The sequence below is a fragment of the Hemitrygon akajei genome, chromosome 5, assembly GCF_048418815.1.
Source record: "Hemitrygon akajei chromosome 5, sHemAka1.3, whole genome shotgun sequence".
Taxonomy (NCBI): domain Eukaryota; kingdom Metazoa; phylum Chordata; class Chondrichthyes; order Myliobatiformes; family Dasyatidae; genus Hemitrygon; species Hemitrygon akajei.
The window spans coordinates 145,038,630-145,059,863 of NC_133128.1; the positions used below are offsets into that span (position 1 = coordinate 145,038,630).

Sequence of the window (21,234 nt, forward strand, 5' to 3'; positions counted from 1 at the left end):
CAATAGTATGGAAGGCAATGTTAGCATTCATTTTGAGAACACTAGAATATAAACCTGAAGATGTAGTACTGATACTTTATAAGACATTGGTCAGACCACATTTGGAGTGCTGTGGGCAGTTTTGGACTCCATGTCTAAGAAAAGATATGTTGGCATTGGAAAGGGTCCAGAGGAATTTTATGAGAATGATCCTGAGAAAAAAGGATTAATATCTGAGGAACATTTGATCACTCTGGGTTTGTTCTCACTGGAGTTTAGAAGAATGAGGGGGAATCTCATTGAAACCCAGAAAATATTGAAAGACATAGATAGAGTGGATGTGCAGAGGTTCTTTCTAATAGTGAGAGAGTCTAGGACATGAGACCACAGAACACAAGGACGTTCCTTTAGAATCAAGATGAGGAAGAATTTCTTTAGCCAGAGGACCATGAATCTGCAGAATTCATTGCCACAGATGGTTGTGAAGGCCAGGTCATTGGGTATATTTAATGCAGAAGTATATAGTTCTTGACTTGTAAAGGCTTCAAAGGATACAGGGAAAAGGCAAGAGAATGGGATTTAGAGGGAAAATAAATCATCCATGATCAAATGCACAACAGACTCGATGGGTTGAATGGCCTAATTCTGCTCTTATGTCTTACGGTCTTAATTTTATGTTCATTAATGTCACAGCAGTTAAATCTGTCTATGGGTGGAACGGTAAGTGGGTGCAGGGTCTGGGGCCCCTGTACGTGGACTGGGTGCACAGTGGCTTTCGGCTAGTGAGCCACTGGGATTCTGAACGGAAGGAAAATTAATTATTAGAGTTTTACTATAAATGGTAACATGATTTGCATGATTATGTGGATTTCAAAGAGATGTCTTGTTAAGTTGTGAATTAAGTCTGTGGTGTGCTTTACAAGTGGGCGGAAATTGAATTAATTATATATGGCTAAAGATGATTAAATGAACACTGAAGAGAACTGGTAGTATTTGTATTATATGAACAGATAGGTCTGTGGTTGTGATCATAAATACAGGTGAACCTCAAGGCTACATGCTTAGGCCCTGCTCTATCCTTTTTACACCCATGTCTGTGTGGTGAGGCAATGCTCAAATTTGCCCATGACATCTCAACAGCAAGTTGTTTCACTTTAATGGTACCAGCTCAGCCTCTGCTTCCCTATTTCCATCACAATAACTGTAGTATCAGAGCAAAGAGAAGTTTAACACCAATAAGGAAAGCAAGGGGGAAAAATAGACTCAATCTCCATTGAACACAGAGACAGAATTATCAAGTACTGCTGCCATGTGATCCATTGTATATGTCACAATTTAATGAAAGTTCAACTTAATTAACTACATTCCATATATTTTCCTTTGAGTCCTGGAAATTAATTTATTTTTCTAAACTTTATTTTACGGATGCAGTGCGGAACAGGCCCTGCAGCCCCAGTAAGCCACACTGCTCAGAAACCCACCCATTCAACACCAGCCCAGTCACAGGACAATTTACAATGACCAATTGACTTACGTACCGGTACGTCCTTGGACTGTGGGAGGAAACCAGAGCACGTGAAGGAAACTCACTCAATCGCCGGAGTGAATGTCCAAACTCCTACAGACCATGCCGGCATTGAGTGCCAAGCTGTAATAGTGTCACACTAACTACTACATTACTCTTCTAAATATTCAGTCAATTTCTATTTGAAAGTTCAAAGTTTAAAGTAAATTTATTATCAAAGTACATATATGTCACCATATACAACCCTGAGATTCATTTACTTGTGGGTATACTCAATGAATTCAAAATAGAATAATAACCCCAATAAAATCAATGAAAGACCATACCCACTTGGGTGTTCAACCAGTGTGCAAAAAACAACAAATACAAAAAGAAAGCAAAAATAATAATAAATAAGCAAAGAGCGTCAAGAATGTGAAATGAAACATCCTCAAAAGTGAATCTATAGATTGTGGGAACATTTCAATGATGGAGCAAGTGAAGTTATCAACTTTGGTTCAAGAGCTTGATAGTTGAGGGGTAATAACTGTTCCAGAAGCTGGTGATGTGAGTCCTGAGGCTCCTGTACCACCTTCAGGAAGGGAGCATGAGAGCATGACCTGGGTGGTGGGCATCCCTGATGATGGATGCTGCTTTCCTGTGACAACGCTTCGTGTAGCTGTGCTCAATGATGGGGAGGGCTTTACCAGTGATGGACTGGGCTGTATCTACTACTTTTTGTAGGATTTTCCATTCAAGTACATTGGTGTTTCCATATCAGGCTGTGATGCAGTCAGTCAACCTATTCTCCTCTACACATCTATAGAACTTTGGCCATGTTTTAGATGTCATGCTAAATCTTCACAAGCTCCTAAGGAAGTAGAGGTGCTGTTGTGCTTTCTTTGTAATTGGGCTTGCATGCTGGGCCCTGGACAGGTCCTCTGAAATATTAACACTGAGGAATTTCAACATGCTGACTCTCTCCACCTCTGATCCTCTGATAAAGGCTGTCTCATGGAATTTTGGTTTCCTCCTCCTTTCAGCTGCACATGGCGTAGCGGTTAGCGCAATCAGAGTATAGTGCTAGCAATCACCGATTGAAGTTCGATTCCTACCACTGTCTGTAAGGAGTTTTTACATTCTCCCCATGAATGTGTGGGTTTCCTCCAGGTGCTTTGGTTTCTTCCCATTTTCCAAAGATATATGGTTAATGTTAGTGAGTTGCGGGCATGCTACGTTGGTGTTAAAAGCAGGGCAATACTTGTGGACTGACCCAGAACAATCCTTGTTGATTTGATTTGAAGCAAATGACACATTTCACTGTACGTTTTGATGTTTTGATGATAAGTAAAGATAATCTCTTTAATCTTAACTGTCTCAGTGTAATTTATAGCAGAGTGTTGGGCTGACAATTGTTGCAGTTAAATCACAGATTTTAATAAATATGTATCTCATCTTTCTTTGACAGAATAAATTACTTGCAACTTCTGAGAATGTCAAATAGCAAAATACAATGTACCAAATGCTAAAACTTGAGGTAATATTTTTAAGTGTGGGTTGGTGAACAAACATTTTAAATAATTGCAGATTTTAATAGCCAGTAAATAGATGTGTGAAATATCTGCGTCTTTTCCAAAAGTCGTGGTTATTAAACCCTCTATTATTGAGTTGGCAGGGAAGTTCTTTTCATCTGTCTCAATGTTGTGGTTTGAAAACATTGGTTGTGAAACCGTGAGTCATTAATTAAAGGGACTGCAGCATATAAAAGGCAACAGCAGATAAAGGCTCAGTGAGAGAGAGAGAGATAGAGACATCATCAGCAGCTAAGTACCAAAGCTTGTCAAGATGAAGTCACTTCTATTGACTCTCGCTGTACTTCAGGCTTTCCAATACTGTGCTGGTATTTAAAATTTAGAAGTTATCTTTTCATTAAGATGCCATGAAAACTGCTTTCTGAATGCTGACTGAATGAATTCTAGGAAGTTCAGAACAGGCAGGTTACTATAAATGCTAAGTACCCTTATTGCTGACTTATTTTACAGCCATCCCGATGTTTGACTTCCACCCAGTCATTGAAGATGCACTGAGGCAATCCATTATACAGCTGAACAGTGACACAGCTGGTGGTTACCTGTTTGCTGACATCAGTAACGAACTATTGCACGTAAGTATTATTTCATCAAACAAGACCTAATTTATTCTTCATTTGGGTATTTATTTTGTTTGACCTTCTCTTCATATTTGTTTTAACTCTCCCTCATGTCCTATTTCTGGCATTCAGCTGCTGTCGCTTCTTTAATATTTCACGCAGCTGCAACGTATGTTTCTTACATAACATACCCTGCAACTTATCATTCAGTCTTCTGTCTCCGGTGTTCTGCACATGTATTTACACCCACTATTTCTTTGATCTCTTCAGTTGGGATATCAAATATTAATTAATTCTCTCTTCTCTCTTTCATTTGTCTTCCTTAACTTTTGTCCCAATGATTCTGTTTTTCTTTCCCTGAGGCTGTTTCCTTTTTTAAACTTTAGTTTTGTGAAATAAGTAGTGTTTTAATGGTCTGAAATGGCAGTGGATTATTTGATAGTCCATTTGAGGTGTTCCTTCTGTACTGGTGGGGAGCCCACAATGGACTACAGGTTTGCTTCTCTGTTACAGTGCAGGACGTGGGGAGAGAACATTCCAACATGTAAACTGAGCTTCTAAGGTACAAAATAGACCTCAGTCACTAAGTTCACCTGAAGGTAGACGGTGAACCTGGCAAGTTCCTTTTTCTATTTGTTCAAGGTATTGAGGAGCTTATCTACCAAGGCTTGAAGAACTGCTAGACATTTGATTTAGAAACTGCCATAAAATCTTTCATCATCTTTAAATAGTTTTGTGGTAAGGTTTCTCCCTTCATCATCCCTTTCCTCCAGCCATAAAAAAGTTCCAGTCAGCAGATGGCTGGAACATAACTCACATTAGCATTGTTCATTGGACTGTGCCTATGCCTTACTCCAGATGCTGAAGAGGAGGTGGCAGTGCATTGAACAAGAGTAGTGGAAATGGAGTTGCTTATTACCTCAAGGCAGCAACAATAAACATAGCACACTATGCTCACAGAGTGCCTGCTGCACAATAGACATACAAATAGATCTATCTTTCTTTAATATTTCTGTCAGCCTCATCCCTTTTCTGCTTATTTTCATGATTTTCTTAATAATCTATCCCTTTAGTTTTGAACTGGAACTTTACATCTAGGCTTCAGAATTCCTCTTTGAAGCTTCCTATCACTTTAAGTCTTTCTTGTTCTTTTAACATGTTCACTGAATCTTACTTCCGTCACCAATTACTATCGCAATCCATAAAAATGTCTCTAAGTAACTCAAATCTAGTTCCCTGTAGTGTTTGTCAAGTAAATGAGAATGACTAACATATATCCACAGCTTCTTTGAGCCAACTTCAATGCGAGTTATAATCCTTGCAATGCTGACCTATCCATATTGTGAATTGTTAGCAAATTCAATGCCTTACTTACAAATAATTGCTGCAGGTCCTTGTGAAAATGTGCAGTTTTATTGACTTCAGAAGATTTTCATTTATTTTAATAAAGCTGGCAATTCACATTTGATAAATCTCTATGTTTTATCCTTTAGGTTACCCCATCAGGACAAACTGATTTATCTGTGGACCTGAGGTTTATTGCAAGAGAGACCATCTGTCCCAAAAACAGTGGAGCAGAGATCAAAAACTGTGAACTGAATAGAAGCCCCCTGGCTGTGAGTATTATGTTTTTAAAAATTTATTGACCTTAATTTTGTGGTTATAATGATGAAGAAACTGTGTACAATTGTCCTGATTATACTGTGAAAATGACAGCATATTCAGAGTACAAGTTAACATTCTGGAATTGCCATAATGATGCCTTGTCCTCCATTAGTTGAACAATGCAGGACCTCAAAAGAGAGCAAATACTTAATTGGCTTGAACTTGTTTTAGGGCAGTATGGGATCAAGCAAGGGTCTATATAAGCATATTTATTTTTTTGATGGAACTACTGAAATGAAGAGAACTTCAAAATATTATTCACGCTGTAACCCTGGAAATGAAATTATTGTTAACTGAATATTTAATGGCATAATAGCATACTTTCTGGCAAGCGCTTTCTGAAACTGAAAAGCTGACAAATTTCCTCAGGATAATTATTTCAAAACTTTGTGTTGTATTAATGAAATAACTAAATATTGACTTTAAGTGTGTATGGAGTTTTAGTTGATATTTTAATTATAAGTTTATGTCACGTCTTCATTTCTATTTCTCTAACACATTTTAAGATTAACAAAGTGATTGTAATGATCAAATCTGACTTTGTTTATAGCTTTCTTGTCTTTCAGTGGGTTCTAGTCCTTCTCCAGGCAAATGCATAAAACCATGTAGAGTAGAACACTGTTCAACTGTGCTGTCTTTCCAATGAGATATTAAACCAGTATCCTGGTTATTCTCTCTTGTGGTTGTAAAAGAACATCATCAAGTTATTTCAGAGAACTAATAATTTGCTCCCTTATCCCATGTTGATCATTACTGGGGTAGAGTATTTGGCCAATATCACGTTGTTGTTTGTGGGAGCTTACTCAGCATGTCATTTTCTGTATTACTGTAGTAATTCCACTTTAAAAAAAACCCAATTGGGTATTCAACATTTTGGGATGCTTTAAAATGCACAACATAAATGCAAATCTTTATGTTACATCAATATACTTATTCCTACTTTAAACCACAGGAAATGGTTACATGTCACAGCAGCGTTGGCTATTCATTAGGAACGTTTGTCGATGTTTTTCTACGTTGCAAGAATGTAAGAGGCAGGATTGCGGACAGCAGCAGTGCATCCTCCTCCTTTGAAAGCAGTGAAGAGGTAAGCTGCAAGTTTATTCTGAATGCTAGCTAATATTTGCGTGGTATTTATTGGATTGCATGAAGTAAAATCTTGTTCTTTGCTGCAGATGAGATATATTTTTGCTGCTGCTCATTGACAAGTTCTGAATTGCTCTTCCCAATTTACATAAATGTGTTCAAGACATAGATAGATAGATAGATAGATAGATAGATAGATAGATAGATAGATAGATAGATAGATAGATAGATAGATAGATAGATAGATAGATACTTTATTCATCCCCATGGGGAAATTCAACTTTTTTTCCAATGTCCCATACACTTGTTGTAGCAAAACTAATTACATACAATACTTAACTCAGTAAAAAATATAATATGCATCTAAATCACTATCTCAAAAAGCATTAATAATAGCTTTTAAAAAGTTCTTAAGTCCTGGCGGTTGAATTGTAAAGCCTAATGGCATTGGGGAGTATTGACCTCTTCATCCTGTCTGAGGAGCATTGCATCGATAGTAACCTGTCGCTGAAACTGCTTCTCTGTCTCTGGATGGTGCTATGTAGAGGATGTTCAGAGTTATCCATAATTGACCGTAGCCTACTCAGCGCCCTTCGCTCAGCTACCGATGTTAAACTCTCCAGTACTTTGCCCACGACAGAGCCCGCCTTCCTTACCAGCTTATTAAGACGTGAGGCGTCCCTCTTCTTAATGCTTCCTCCCCAACACGCCACCACAAAGAAGTGGGCGCTCTCCACTACTGACCTATAGAACATCTTCAGCATCTCACTACAGACATTGAATGACGCCAACCTTCTAAGGAAGTACAGTCGACTCTGTGCCTTCCTGCACAAGGCATCTGTGTTGGCAGTCCAGTCTAGCTTCTCGTCTAACTGTACTCCCAGATACTTGTAGGTCTTTACCTACTCCACACATTCTCCATTAATGATCACTGGCTCCATATGAGGCCTAGATCTCCTAAAGTCCACCACCATCTCCTTGGTCTTGGTGATATTGAGACGCAGGTAGTTTGAGTTGCACCATATCACAAAGTCCTGTATCAGTTTCCTATACTCCTCCTCCTGTCCATTCCTGACACACCCCACTATGGCCGTGTCATCAGCGAACTTCTGCACATGACAGGACTCCGAGTTATATTGGAAGTCTGATGTGTACAGGGTGAACAGGACCGGAGAGAGTACGGTTCCCTGCGGCGCTCCTGTGCTGCTGACCACCGTGTCAGACCTACAGTCTCCCAACCGCACATACTGAGGTCTATCTGTCAAGTAGTCCACTATCCAATCCACCATGTGAGAGACTACTCCCATCTCCCATCCCAACTCATTTCTAATCAATCAAATCATATAAATCAAGTTTAGTTTAACATTGAATTTTAAATGTTTGCCAAGACATCAAATCGTTTTAATTGAATTCACATAATGAAAATTGGGTGGTTGGATGGAGATACGTCTCTACCAAAGGAGCTGTGAGGCACTCCTTCCCTCCGTTAGCCAACAGGCCACCCTTGGGCAAGGTGTAGCACCTGCTTATCCCTCTGATCTGCGTCACGTGATGCCATGGGATTAGGTAGTGGATGGTCGTATGAGCAGCTGGTGCACATCACAAATCTTAGTTATGCGACCACTGGTGCCAAGCAGTCAAGCTTTGTAGTGATAGTGATAATGAAATGATAGTGGCTGAGATCACCCATCTTGTAACAACACTGCCCAGAAGAAGACAATGGCAAACCACTTCTGTAGAAAAATTTGCTAAAAACAAACATGATCATGGAAAAACAATGCACAGCACATAACAACAATATTGATAATGAAAATCACTTAACATTTTTAATTGTATGTTTTAAAATGGCAAGCACCTCCCTGTGAAAAGGTACAGTGATATACAATCTTAACTCTGGAAGTGTGATTCCCAAGTCTGATCCAACCCTAACCCTGTGATCACAGCCTTATTGTTTATGGTTGGTAATGGGCCAGTTTGAAACCTGACCTGCTTTCAAACAAAACTATATAGTTAGGGTGATGGTGGTAGAGGGTGTGAAACCTAAAGTAATATCCAAAACTGCTGGTAATATTCATTAGCTCTGGAATTTCAGCAAAGGTGAACAGAATTATGTCCAGTTGTTGAACCTATGAGTACGGTTTTAGAGAGAATAAATTTCAGACAAGGTACAAACTTCTCTTCATGCCATAGTGTTTTACCTCCATTGCAGACATCTTCTGGAAGTCAGCTTGGTTGATAGGCTTGCTTTAAGCTTGTAGGTGCACATTGGGAAGGAGTCTCCAAATACAACTGGTAGAACGGAGAGATGCTTCATTTACAGATGGTCTAATAGGGGAGCTCTTTCCAATGTATCTGACTCCTAGCATGTAAGTAAGCTTGGAAATCAATATTCCTGTGTCACAAACTCTTGCTTTCCCTCTAACGCACTGTCCATCTCCCTTCAGTCGTTGGTATTCCCAAACTCATGGGAAAATCCATCGTAGAGAAGTTAGAAGAGCAGCTTCTAGGCTCATCAAGGGATGTAAATGATCAGCTCAGTTTGAACTGGGATTGTTTTAAGTACCTCATCCACCACTCAGAAATCCAGGGGGATAAGATTCCTACAAGCTGTGCCATCAAAAGTTTAACATCGTATTTGACACAAGTGAATTTACCTGTGTAGTTTTAAAGCACTGTACCAGCATTGGCAAAGTTTAGAGATAAAGTATGTTATGAACAATTAGAATGGAATGAAAAGCATCTGAGATGGGTGGGGGTATAAGATAAACTTTGCATTCATTTATCCGTTGCAGACTAAAATCTTGGTTAAGGTATTTTGAGGAATTGAATATTATCCCAATTTTGTTACACTATAATGTTATGAATAACTTCTAAGTCAAGCATGCTATGGAACAAAAACTCCTTGTATCTTGAGCCATCGCCATAACTTCAGTCAAGTTTAGGATGCACTTATTATTATATCGATCTCACGCAGATTTGTGTGATTTATTGGGAGATGGGGAGATAGCTGCAGTGTTTAGAGCTTAGGCGTAGGATTACCATACTTTGGGATTGCATATGGTTGATGGAGCCCATCTGGCCTCTCAGAATGTAAAATCAGTTCAATTACACTGACAGGAAAAGAGATCCTCCCTCAAGAGTATGTGACAATGATTTTACAGGCCTAAAGCATCAAAATATCCTCCCCTGCAATTCCAAAGGAAAGGAACTGGTATTTTAGGAGGAAAATATTGGTATTACCCCCAAGAAGCTGTTCTTAATCATCAAACAGAACTATCTGTATTAACAAAATCAAACTAATAAACACAAGGGAATGATTTAGATTTGTATTATTAATCCATATGACATAGAAACCTATTTTGGCTCATTGAATCAATAATCATTCACCGAACAATCCCATTCTCCCTGTAATTTTCCTTATAATTGATTCTCCCCACATTTTATCAATTCCCCCTATTTTCTACCACTCATTTATGGACTAAGTATAATTTTAAACCATTTAACCTATCAACCTGCACATCTTTGAGGTGGGGGAGGTAACTGGAATGCTCACTGTCACAGGGCGAACACACAAATGGCACACAGGCAGCACCAGGGGCTGCAATTGAACCGGAGCTGTCAGCAACACCGTTCTGACACCTTTCACTATTGAGCACCCTGCATTCGGAGACAGATTGGTGCAGGAATGGGCAATCAGGGGACTAAATTGAGCCTTCTGTGCATGGTTTTACAAGCATTCACCTCCCTCCCCAGCCTATTTGAATTTACAACTCATACCAATTGCTCTGCCTTGAAAAGTATTTTCTTCACAACATCTTTCTTCACTTCTAATATCAGCCTTGATGTTTTCATCGTAGGTCCTGTACCAGAGGGGACCACAATTTCAGGATGAGTACTACTCATCGGTAAGTACAAATGACCATAAAAATCTGCCCAGTCACTACATGGTGGTCACATAGCCATGCCTCTTCCAGAGCTGTATCCGGTTATCAAGCATCACCAGGTGCTGAGGGTGTCGACGTTTGAGCAATCCTGGGAGTCCAGTGGTGTAGGATGGGGTGGCTGAAGACCTTATTACTCATTCACAATGTGTAGACATCGGCTCTTTAAGCCGCTGTCATGTATGCCCTTTGCACTCATGACTTAAGTAACCTGGTGGTCAATAAACATCCTCCAGTTCAAAGGGTATGTGAGTTCCTGTCTCCATGGTACAGAGTGGGGCCAATTGCCACATCAGCACAGAACCTTTGGTGACATTTGACATGAGTTAAAAATGCATCATGTGAGGTATCACAGAATGGAAAATCTCACGTCAATGACCAGAATAATGCACCCCACCTCTCTAAAATTCAAATCCCTTTGCTTTCTGTGGCACTGAGTCACGGCACTTGTTAACTGGTTCTGATGATACCTCCATAGAGGGCGCTATCTGAGGAGAATATTCCGACAGCATGCTGCCAGTTGTGTGGGAGCCATATTGGAGTTCTATGCTACACTTATTTCAGGCAGTGTCTTCCTGAGTTTGTGAGGCCATGTGGTAGAAGTGTCCCAGGCATGTACCCTCATGGCACAAGTCATTCCAAATTAAAAGGACACCTTGTGACTACTGGTACAGTGAAGATATCATCATTTATCAAACACACTCCAACTGCTACCACTTACACATGGGTTGCTAATGGCAAAAGTGACATAGGATGCAACCGTGAGACTATTGGCATTACACTCTCTTCACTCCACTCTAGATCGACTGGAATAGGCAACAACCTGACGAGCGCCAGAGGAAGAGCTCTGCTGTGGGAAAGAAAAAGAACCAGAGACAGAACCTGAACCAGGGACCATTAACCAAGAAGCTTCCACGTCATAGACAGAGGCCGGAATAAACAGTCAAAATACGTACAAAGCTGCAGAAGTATATACCACGCATGCTTTAAAGTAAGCAGTAGAAGCTAAAACAAAACTAACTGTATCTTTCATTCAGTGATATAAGTTACATCGCTCTTTATGTACAAGTTGAAAGCAAGACAATAAAGCAAATCGATGATAGTGTGGAATGTCCTGTCACGGTTTTGTGATAACTGACATTAATCTGAAAATATCCCAGTCTTGTTCTCAGGCTATGGAAATGAATCATAAATTAATGAATGAAGTTGAAAATATCTCAGACTATTGCCTTCAAAAGAGTTCTTGGTAGATAAACCAAATCTGCAACCTAAAATGAAACTGCAGGTTGTATTTATAAGTTATGTAAGAAGTTCTTCTCCTGTTGATGTTCCCATGGTTTGCATGACAAACGAGTCACACTGCTGTCGTGTGACAGTGATGAGTTGAGGAGAGTGCGGAAAATTGTTTTCCAGAATGTATTCAAAAGTTGGTCCAGAAGACTTTCTGTTTCTTGGCTTGTCCAAGCAAATTAAATGTCTGAGGTTAGAGGAGGAGGATGGAGAAGTGTAACGATGTGAATGCAGGAAACTGAAGCAGGAGTCAAGCACTCAGTTGGTGAGTCTGCTCCACCTTTCCACTTCGTGACTAAGCTCTGGCCTCGCTCCATTTCCTGACTTCACTCCTGAAAGGACTGGTTATATTTTCAGAGCATGTCTGCTTGTTCCAACCTCATTAGCTACTACCCTATCAGTTCATTATAATAAACCATGAAAAACTGGGACAACTCATCAATGAAACTTCAGAGTTCCAGGAGCTACAATGTCGCTTGTGTGATCAAAGTTCAAATGTAACACATTATCATGATACATTCCAAACAGATGCCAAACCCTTTCACACGTGTACGATGATTAGAATTGCTCACACAGCTTCATATGGGATACAACCGAAGATCAATCTGCCTATATAGAATTTGTATAGACCTCCTTCCAATATTTTCTATTAGAAGTCTAATTGTAAATATGGAAACATGCCTTTAGGCCCAATTCATCAACGTTAATGGATGGTACTTAGCCATCTCCCAGTACTTGGTTCATAACCTTCAATGCCTAGGTGATTCAAGTGTTCATCTAGAGCTTTCTTAAATGCTATCAGCAACCCAATTTCAACCACCCTCTCAGGCAATACATTCCAGATACCACTTTCTGGATGAAGAAGGTCTCTTCAAATATCCCCTTGAATGCCTTTCTGCTTTTGCTAAATATATATATTTAGAATTTAGTAACTGGTTTAAAATCATCAGCATACATCGTGAAATTTGTGGCAGCAGTAAAATGCAATACACAGTAATAAAACCTATAAATTACAATAAATATACAGTATATAACAAAATAAATTAGATAAGTAGTGCAAAAAGGAAGGGGAAAAATACTGAGGTAGCGTCAAAGGGTTCAATGTCCGTTCAGAAATCTGATGGCAGAGGGAACGAAGCTGTTCCTGAAACGTTGAGTGCATGTCATCTAGTTTATCTACCAAAGGTTTTCTACAACATACCCTATGTATGTCCCTCACAATATTATATACTTCAGTTGTTCCTTCTCTTAACCTCCTCCATTCCAAAGATAACAATCCAACCTCTCCAGTTTCTGCTCATAACTCTACTGTTCCATCATAAAGTCATGCTGTGAACCTCCACCATCAATGCTGCCGTTAACTGTACCTCTTCCAGTTTGAGCATGTCTGCTCTTACCTTATCCTCCCGCCACCCTACCAGGGTGTCCTCATGAGCCTCCCCATCCAGCACATAATTATCCGGAACTTCCACCATCTCCAACAGGATCCCACCACCAAGCACATCTTTCCCTACCCCCCCCCCCACCACTTTTTGCTTCCCACAAGAATCGCTCTCTAGGTGACTCGCTTGTCCATTCATACCTCCCCACCTAACTCCCTCCTGTCACTTATGCTTGCAAGCTGAACAAGTGCTACACCTGCCCCTGCACCTCCTTTCTTATTACCATTCAGGCCCCAAACAATCCTTCCAGGTGAGGTGACACTTCACCTGTGAGTCTGTAGATGTTATCCACTGTATTCGGTGCTCTCGGTGTGGCCTCGTATATATCGGTGAGACCCAACACAGATTGGAACACCACTTCACCAAGCACCTACATTCCGTCTGCCAGAAAAAGCACGATCTCCCAATGGCCACCCATTTTAATTCCACTTCCTATTCCCATTCTGAAATGTCAGTCCATGGCCTCCTCTACTGTCGCGATGAGGCCTCACTCAGGTTGGAGGAACAACACCTTATATTCCATCTGATAGCATGAACACTGATTTCTCGAACTTCCAGTAATTGATACCCCCGTCTTTCACCGTTCCCCATTTCCATTTCCTGCTCTCATCTTATCTCCTTACCTGCACATCACCTCCCTCTGGAGCTCCTCCCATTTTCTTTCTTCCATGGCCTTTTGTCTTCTCCTATGATTCCACTTTCTGGAGTCCTGTATCTCCTTCACCAATCAACTTCCCAGCTCTTTACGTCACTCCTTCATCCCCCATTTTACTTATCACCTTGCTGTTCTTCCTCCACTCTCCCCCCCCCCCCCCCCCCACTCTGACTCCTCATCTTTTTTTCCAGTCCCGATGAAGGGTCTCGGCCCGAAATGTTGACTATACCCTTTTCCATAGACGTTGCCTGGCCTGCTGAGTGCCTTCAGCATGTTGTGTGTGTTGTGTGAACCTCCTCCTCAATCCCTCCAGAATTACTACAGTCTTCCTATAGCCTGATGAACAGAAATGCATGCTGTACTTCACCTGAAGTTTTATGAAGTTGGAGCATAACCCTCTTACTTCTGTGTTAAATGCCCTGACTGCCTTTACAATCTGAGCAAAACCTTTGAAGGCCAGCATCCCATATGTCTTTCTAACTACATATTCAACATGTCTTACCACCTTCGAGGATTTATGGACGAACTCCAATTTCCCTTTATTCCTCAATATTCCCTAAGATGGTCCTTCTGATCCTCAATACTCCTGCAGTAGTATTCTTAGTCCTTTTATTAAAAAGGATGGCATTCTATTCAGTAGATCAAAGGGAAGTTCATTGTTAACCAGCAATGATGGCCCATTCTTTTTGTTCTAAATGCTTGTTAGACCATTTAAAGGGAAAGTTACTTTTATAGCTTGTTAAGCCACAGTTTCTTACAGGCCAGAATCAGAATTAGATTCAGTTTTATTATCAATGACATGTGAAATGTATTGTTTTGTGGCATTAGTACAGTGCAACACATAAAAAGATATAAGTTAGAATAAGAAATATATTAAAAATAAACATAATGAAAAAGAGCAAAAACTGAGATAGTGTTCATGGTTTCACTGTCCATTCAGAAATCTGATGGCAGAGGTGAAGAAGCTATTTCTAAAAAGTTGACTGTAAGTCTTCAGGTTTCTGTACCTCCTCCTTGACAGACTGGATAGAAATGGCAAATTCCTGCCCTAAAGAATGTTAATGAATCAGAAAGGCCTTTCTGACGATCTGGTTGTCTTACGGTCATCATTACTTTTTTTTTAACCCCAGAAGTATTTAAATTTCTCCTTTGTCGTATTTGAATTGAGATCTCTGGATCCAGTCCAGCCCTTTTAACATGGGTTCAGCAACTTAATCATGATGCTGTTGTATCCAGTGAACATCATTAAGTGCAACAGAGGCAATTCATTCTTCTGTCAGGTACATTCAGTCTCTCTACTCCCAGACAAATTTTGTCCACAGTAGTTTAATGCAATCCATTAAATCAACAAAAATCAGGTCAAAACAAGTCAACATAATTACTGTTTGACTTTTATGAAGTTGACTAGAGTGAGCAGAATCCAGCCTTAGAAAATTATTCTGGATATTTGCTGGAGTACACAGATGCCTTAGTTATGAAATAATTATATCAAACCTCATTAGATTCAAAGAGTCATTGAGCACAATAGCACAGAAACAGGCCCTTTGGCCTATCTAGTCAATGCTGAACTGTTATTCTGCTTATTCCCATTGAACGCACCTGGGCCATAGCCCTCCATACCTGTCTTATCCATGTACTTACCCAAATTTCTTTTAATTGTTACACTTCAACCTCGTTCTACTATTTCTGCTGGCAGCTCATTCCACACTTGTACCACCCTTTGAGTCAAGAAGTTTCCCCTCAGATTCCCCTTAAATATTTCACTTTTCACCCTAAACCTGTGAACTCTAGTTACAGTCTCACCCAGCCTGAGAAGAAAAAGCCTGCATGGGTTCAAGCTATTTCCTTCACAATATTGTATACCTCTATAAGATCCTCCCTCATTCTCCCGCGTTCCAGGGAATAAAGTCCTATCCAATTCAACCTTTCCCTGTAACTCAGGTCCTCAAGAGCTGGCAACATCCATATAAAATTTCTCTTCACTCTTTCAATCTTATTGCTATCTTTCCTGTAGGTAGGTGACCAGAGCTGCACGTAATTGTCCAAATTTGGCCTCATCAATGTCTCGTATAACTTCAACATAACATGTTGTCATTCCGCTGTTTGTTTTCTTCCTCCAGCAGCAATAAATCCAAAGGTATCTGGCTCACTGCAGACAGCCTTTTTCAAAATCAAAGGGTAGTTCTGAGTCTATTTCTGCAAACCCTTCCTTCCTTTCTGGTTTTTGTGTTTATCTCTCTTGCTCCCACCAGCCCCTCCCTCCCAACCCTGCTGCTCTACAAATTTCCTGCTCTCTGGGAGGGAAACTCAAAACACTCTATCAATGCAACAAACAAGAAATGTTCCAGTCTCATCACAAAACTTTAGCTGGCAACAGTGGCAACTGAATGTTTGGGTTATGTATGACAAAAATGTTGAGTTTGAAACTGATAAGGATTTGTATATATTAATGCTTTGCAAAATCAAAGGGTGGCTTGGAGTGTTTTGCCACAAACCTTTCCCTTCACAGTATTTCTGTTTATCATTCTTGTCCTCTCAGCCCCTCCCTCCCCATTCCTCCTGCTGCTCTCTGGAATGGAAAATCCTAAACACACTATAAACGCAACTAGCAAAAATGTTCCAGTCCCAAACAAATGCCAAGACCTACCACATGAATCAATACAAGTGTTGGCAGTAACTGGCACCAGCCTAACTGAAACAGCTACATCAGTGGAGAAGCTAGAATACTTGCTTTAACTCTGAATGGTTGAACAAACACTCACTATCTCTCCAAGGCAATTCTTCTCACAGCCACTTGGGTGAAGGACTAGTAGTCGGTAGTCTAGTGTAGTTTTTTGTGTTGTGTTATGTAGTTCAGTGTAGTTTTTGCATTGTTTCATGTGGCAACATGGTCCCCAAAAACATTGTCTTGTTTTTACTGTGTACTGTGCCAGCAGTTATGGTCGAAATGACAATAAAAAGTGACTTGAACTTGTCTTGAACTTGAACTACTGGGAATTTTGACAAAAAAGGCACAATAAATTGATCCAATTTTTCCGCAGAGCAGGAGATCAGAGACCTTTTTGTAAGAAGATAGTCCAGCACTAAAGGACTTCAGCTTTGATCACCAATAGCACTACAGGCTGAGAGCTTCCTATTCCAGATTCTATCATCTCACTCAACACACTGATTTTGAAATATATTCTCAAGTGTTTATCCAGGCTTCTATTTAATGATACTAAATGTTGAAGGGATGCTGGACAGGCAAAGGCTGTGCAGAGACCTAAGAGGTGGGAGTACTTCCTGTGATATCATCGCTCTGCAAGACATGCTGATCTTGACCGTCAGGCTGCAAATCATTTATACTGAGCATATATTTAACAAATGCAGTTGGTATTTCTGGAGGTAAACGTGTCCCTAGTTGTCCTGCAATGAGGTTATTCTAAAGGGAGATTTTACAATTATCTTCTCTGGGAGCAAGCTAGAGTTTGCAGTGTTTGCTGTTTGAACTTAATCTGTTTGTAAGTTTAAACTGTTATGTTTGACATCAAGAATTTTGACAAATAGCTGATAGCATCCAGATGTTTATTAATATCCACAGGGTCTCTTTGGAGTTGCATAACTCTATCCCTGTCAATTTCAGACATTTGAACTCTTAAATCAGGAGGAAATGCATACTATTCACTTCTACCACTCATCAGAGATGTGAATAAATTTACTTACACAGCAGGGCTTTGAACTATTTTCAGTAATGGGCCAGGTAACAAGACAAACTTACTGCTTAATAGGGACGCAGTTAGTTAACTCTGGGCCCCAGGCTCTTGCTTTTGCAACCTTTCTTCAGGGACCCTCTCACGGCTTTGATTCTGATAAGCTTTACTCTTACCAGTCTATGTGACACTAATCTTCCCTGTGACTTCAAAGTTAAAGCAATTTTCTCCTACTCTAACTGGACTTTCACCAGTAGCTTGAAGTCATAGAGTATCTCATTTTATTCAATTTAGCTTTCATGGAATATACATACATTCTTATGTAAAAGTTGAGAACAATATAGTCATAACAGTATCAAAACAGATCTTTTGGCCTCCCAATCCAAACCCCTTCACCCCACTCCAAATTCTAGCACATTAAGGACAATTTACCATATCCACTGTCAAACCACACAGCACACAGTCTCAGGGAGAACGTAGCGACTCAACACAGACAGCACTTCTCGATAGTACCCAATTTGATGGCGCTGAGAGGCAGCATCCCTACTATTGACACTGTTTGAGAAATAAATCGTGATCCCTTTCATCTTTTCACATTGCTTACAGCGGATTGCCTGTTATACCTTAGATTCCAAGAGCATGAATGGGGGCTAACTGGACAGCTGTGCAGGGAACAGGATGCACATTTAAACATGCCTGTTTAACTCAGAGTAGGATGGGCGCAACAATTTTGCACTTTTCTTTCATTATCATTATTGTATATACAGAGCTTTGTTCCAAGAATAGCTGGAACTGGCAGGACAGCACTAATTGAAGCTATATCAGCAAATCTTAAAGATCTTTGGCATGTAGAGACTGGTTGTTACAGTAAACATACCACGTTCAACACTTGCATGGAACACCAGTTTATTACACTGATAGGATTGTACCAAATTCAGCATGTGAAGCTCTGAGCCTCTAGGGCTAACAGTCGCAGTGACTTGCTTTCCGGTGCTGTCTGTGTACAGATTGCATGTTCTCCCTCTGACCACATGGGTTTCCTTTCACATTGCGATTGGAAGGTTAATTGACCAGTGAAAATTTCACTTACTTTGGAAGGAATGTAGGTGGGAGGGAAAATAAGCCAGTGAAATGCAACTTCACAGTGAGGCAAAATAGACTCTGGGTTGAAATAGCCTTTTCTTTCTGTTGTAAGGATCTAGGGAAAGCTCTCCCTCTTAGCCCTGTCATTCAATTGCATTAAGGTCCCAATCAAAAGATGTAGGTGAATTATTAATCATGTAGAAAACTATCTGTCAACCTGGCTGCTGATCTAGAGTATTAGAACACTTAAAGCAAGAATTGAAAATTCACCCCAAATTGGAAGCCATCTGTTGATAGCAGATTGCATAATTCACAGTCTCGAGAGCCCACATGTAAAATGGCTACAGATCCATTCAGACAACTGAAATCCAAAATGGAGCAGCCGCACCTATCTCTAATGGATATCTATTTTAATAATGTGTGGTGTGATGCAGAAGAAGTCAAGTCAAGTTCATTGTCAGTTAACTATATACCATCAAACGAGACGTTTCTCCAAAGCAGGGTGTAAAGCACAGTAGTACATATAAAACTTATAAAAGTTACAATAACTTATAAAAATAAGGATAAATTCCTCAGAGGAATTATGCATAAATAAACAAAGTAAAGTGCATAAATTAAATATTGTAAGGTACAGAACAGATTAGCCAGTGACACTTTGAAAATGTTGTGGCAGGGAGTTCAGAAACCTGAGGGAAGGAATTGTTTCCCATCCTGACCGTTAATGTTTTTATGCATCAGAGTCTCCTGCCTAATGGTAGAAAGTTAGTGAGGATGCTGGATGGATGGGTGGGTTCCTTAACGATACTAAGAGCCCTGTGTACACAGCGCACCTGATAAATATCCCTGATAATCCTCTCAGCTGTCCTCACATTCCTTTGTAGGAACTTCTGGTCCAATGTTTGGCTGCTTCCATACCAGATTGAGATGCAACTTATCAGGACGCTCTCAATGATGCTCCAATAAAATTCAGTTAAGATGTCGTGAGCAGGGGAGACTGACTTGCCTCAATCTCCATAGGAAGTGGAGGCGCTGCTGTGCCTTCTTGATCAGGGAGGCGATATTAAGGGACCAGGTGAGGTCATCCATGGTATGAACTCCCAGGAAGTTAGTGCATTTAACTCTGTCTGCAGAGGAGCCGTGTATTCACAGAGGGGGATGGTTCATCTGCACCTTCCTGAACTCCACAATTGTTTCCTTGGTCTACTTCACGTTCAGACTAAGGTCATTCTTCTCACACCAGTGTTCCAGTAACTTCACTTCCTGTCTGTACTCTGTCTTATCAACATTGTTGATAAGGCTAACCACTGTTGTGTCATCTGAAAACTTGACACGGTTTGAGCTGGATCCTGTGACACAATCATGCGTCAGCAGCGTGAACAGCAGCAGGCTGAGCACACAGCCCTGGGGAGCGCCAGTGCTCAGTGTACTGGGACGAGAGACGTTGCTGCCCACACGGACTGACTGTGGCCTTTCTGTAAAGAAGTCCAAGATCCAGTTGCAGAGGGAGGTGTTGCGATCAGGTAAGGACAGTCTCCCAACCAGTTTCTGTGGTATGATGGTGTTTACAATAGAACTGAAGTCTATAACCATAGCATAAGAGACACGACAGAATGGAGGGCAGAGGCTATTGCATCATCAGTGGATCAAGTTGAGCAATAAGCAAATTGGAAAGGGGCCATTGTAGCTGGGAGTAAGGCTTTAATGTGCTCCATGTCCAGCTGCTCAAAGCATTTCATAATGGTTGAAGTGACAACAGTCATTTAGTCAGGTTATTGTCACCTTCTTTGACACTGGAATGATGGTTGCTGCCTTGAAGATGGCAAGGTTTGTGACTGGTACAGAACAGTGATATTATACACTCAGTGGCCATTTCATTAGGTACAGGAGTGGAACCCAAAATGGTTTCCTGCTGCTGTAGCCCATCTCCCCCTCCATCCATCTAATCCTGGGTGGTGAACATTTTCTGATGGTAGCTTTTGGTCCTCCACCCACTACTTCCTTCCGTCATTGAGTTGCTCCCTCTCCCTCCATTTGACGTGTTGTAACGCATGTATATTTGAGTTACTGTCTCCTTTCTGTCAGCTTGGACCAGTCTGGTCATTCTCCTCTGATGTCTCTCATTTTAACAAAGCGTTTTCACCCACAGAACTGTCGCTTGCTGGCTGTTTTCTGATTTTGGCACCATCCTCGATAAACTGTTGTGCATGTAAAATCTGGGGAGATCAGCAGATTTCTGAGATACTCAAACCACCCTGTTGTACACCAACAAACATTCTACAGTCAAAGTCATTTAGATCACATTTGCTCCCCTCTCTGCTGTTTGGCCTGAACAATGACTGAACATTTCACCACATCTACATGCCTTTTTGCATTGAGTTGCTGCCATATGATTGGCTGATATTTACATTAACGAACAGGTGTAGAGGTGTACCTAATGATGTAGCCACTGAGTGTATATTCTGTTTAGTTTATCGAAACATTGTGATATGTGCAGCTAACATTGTTAAATATGGTATGGTGATTATTAATGTGTCAAGAACTTTATCCCCTGAAGCACAGGAGAATGAGGGGAAAATTGATTGAATTATACAAAATTATGAGGGGAAAAGAAAGTGTAAATGTAAACAGACTTTTCTGCTGAAGTTGGGTGAGGCAATAACTGGCGATCATTGATAAAGGTGAAAGGTGAAATATTTAACGGAACATGAAGGGGATCTTCTTCTCTCGGGGGTGGTGTGAGTGTGGAACAAG

At 40.5% G+C, this 21,234-nt stretch overlaps 1 protein-coding gene across 1 annotated transcript; it reads left to right on the plus strand.

Moving 5' to 3' along the window:
• Window positions 1-3,243: 3,243 nt before the first annotated feature.
• Window positions 3,244-11,429, plus strand: LOC140728269 (secreted phosphoprotein 24-like). Its single transcript, XM_073046763.1, has 6 exons — window positions 3,244-3,383; window positions 3,526-3,647; window positions 5,126-5,248; window positions 6,250-6,384; window positions 10,241-10,288; window positions 11,126-11,429. The coding sequence occupies exons 1-6, from the start codon at window positions 3,329-3,331 to the stop codon at window positions 11,261-11,263; spliced, it is 621 nt and encodes a 206-aa protein (XP_072902864.1). The 5' UTR covers window positions 3,244-3,328; the 3' UTR covers window positions 11,264-11,429.
• Window positions 11,430-21,234: the final 9,805 nt, after the last annotated feature.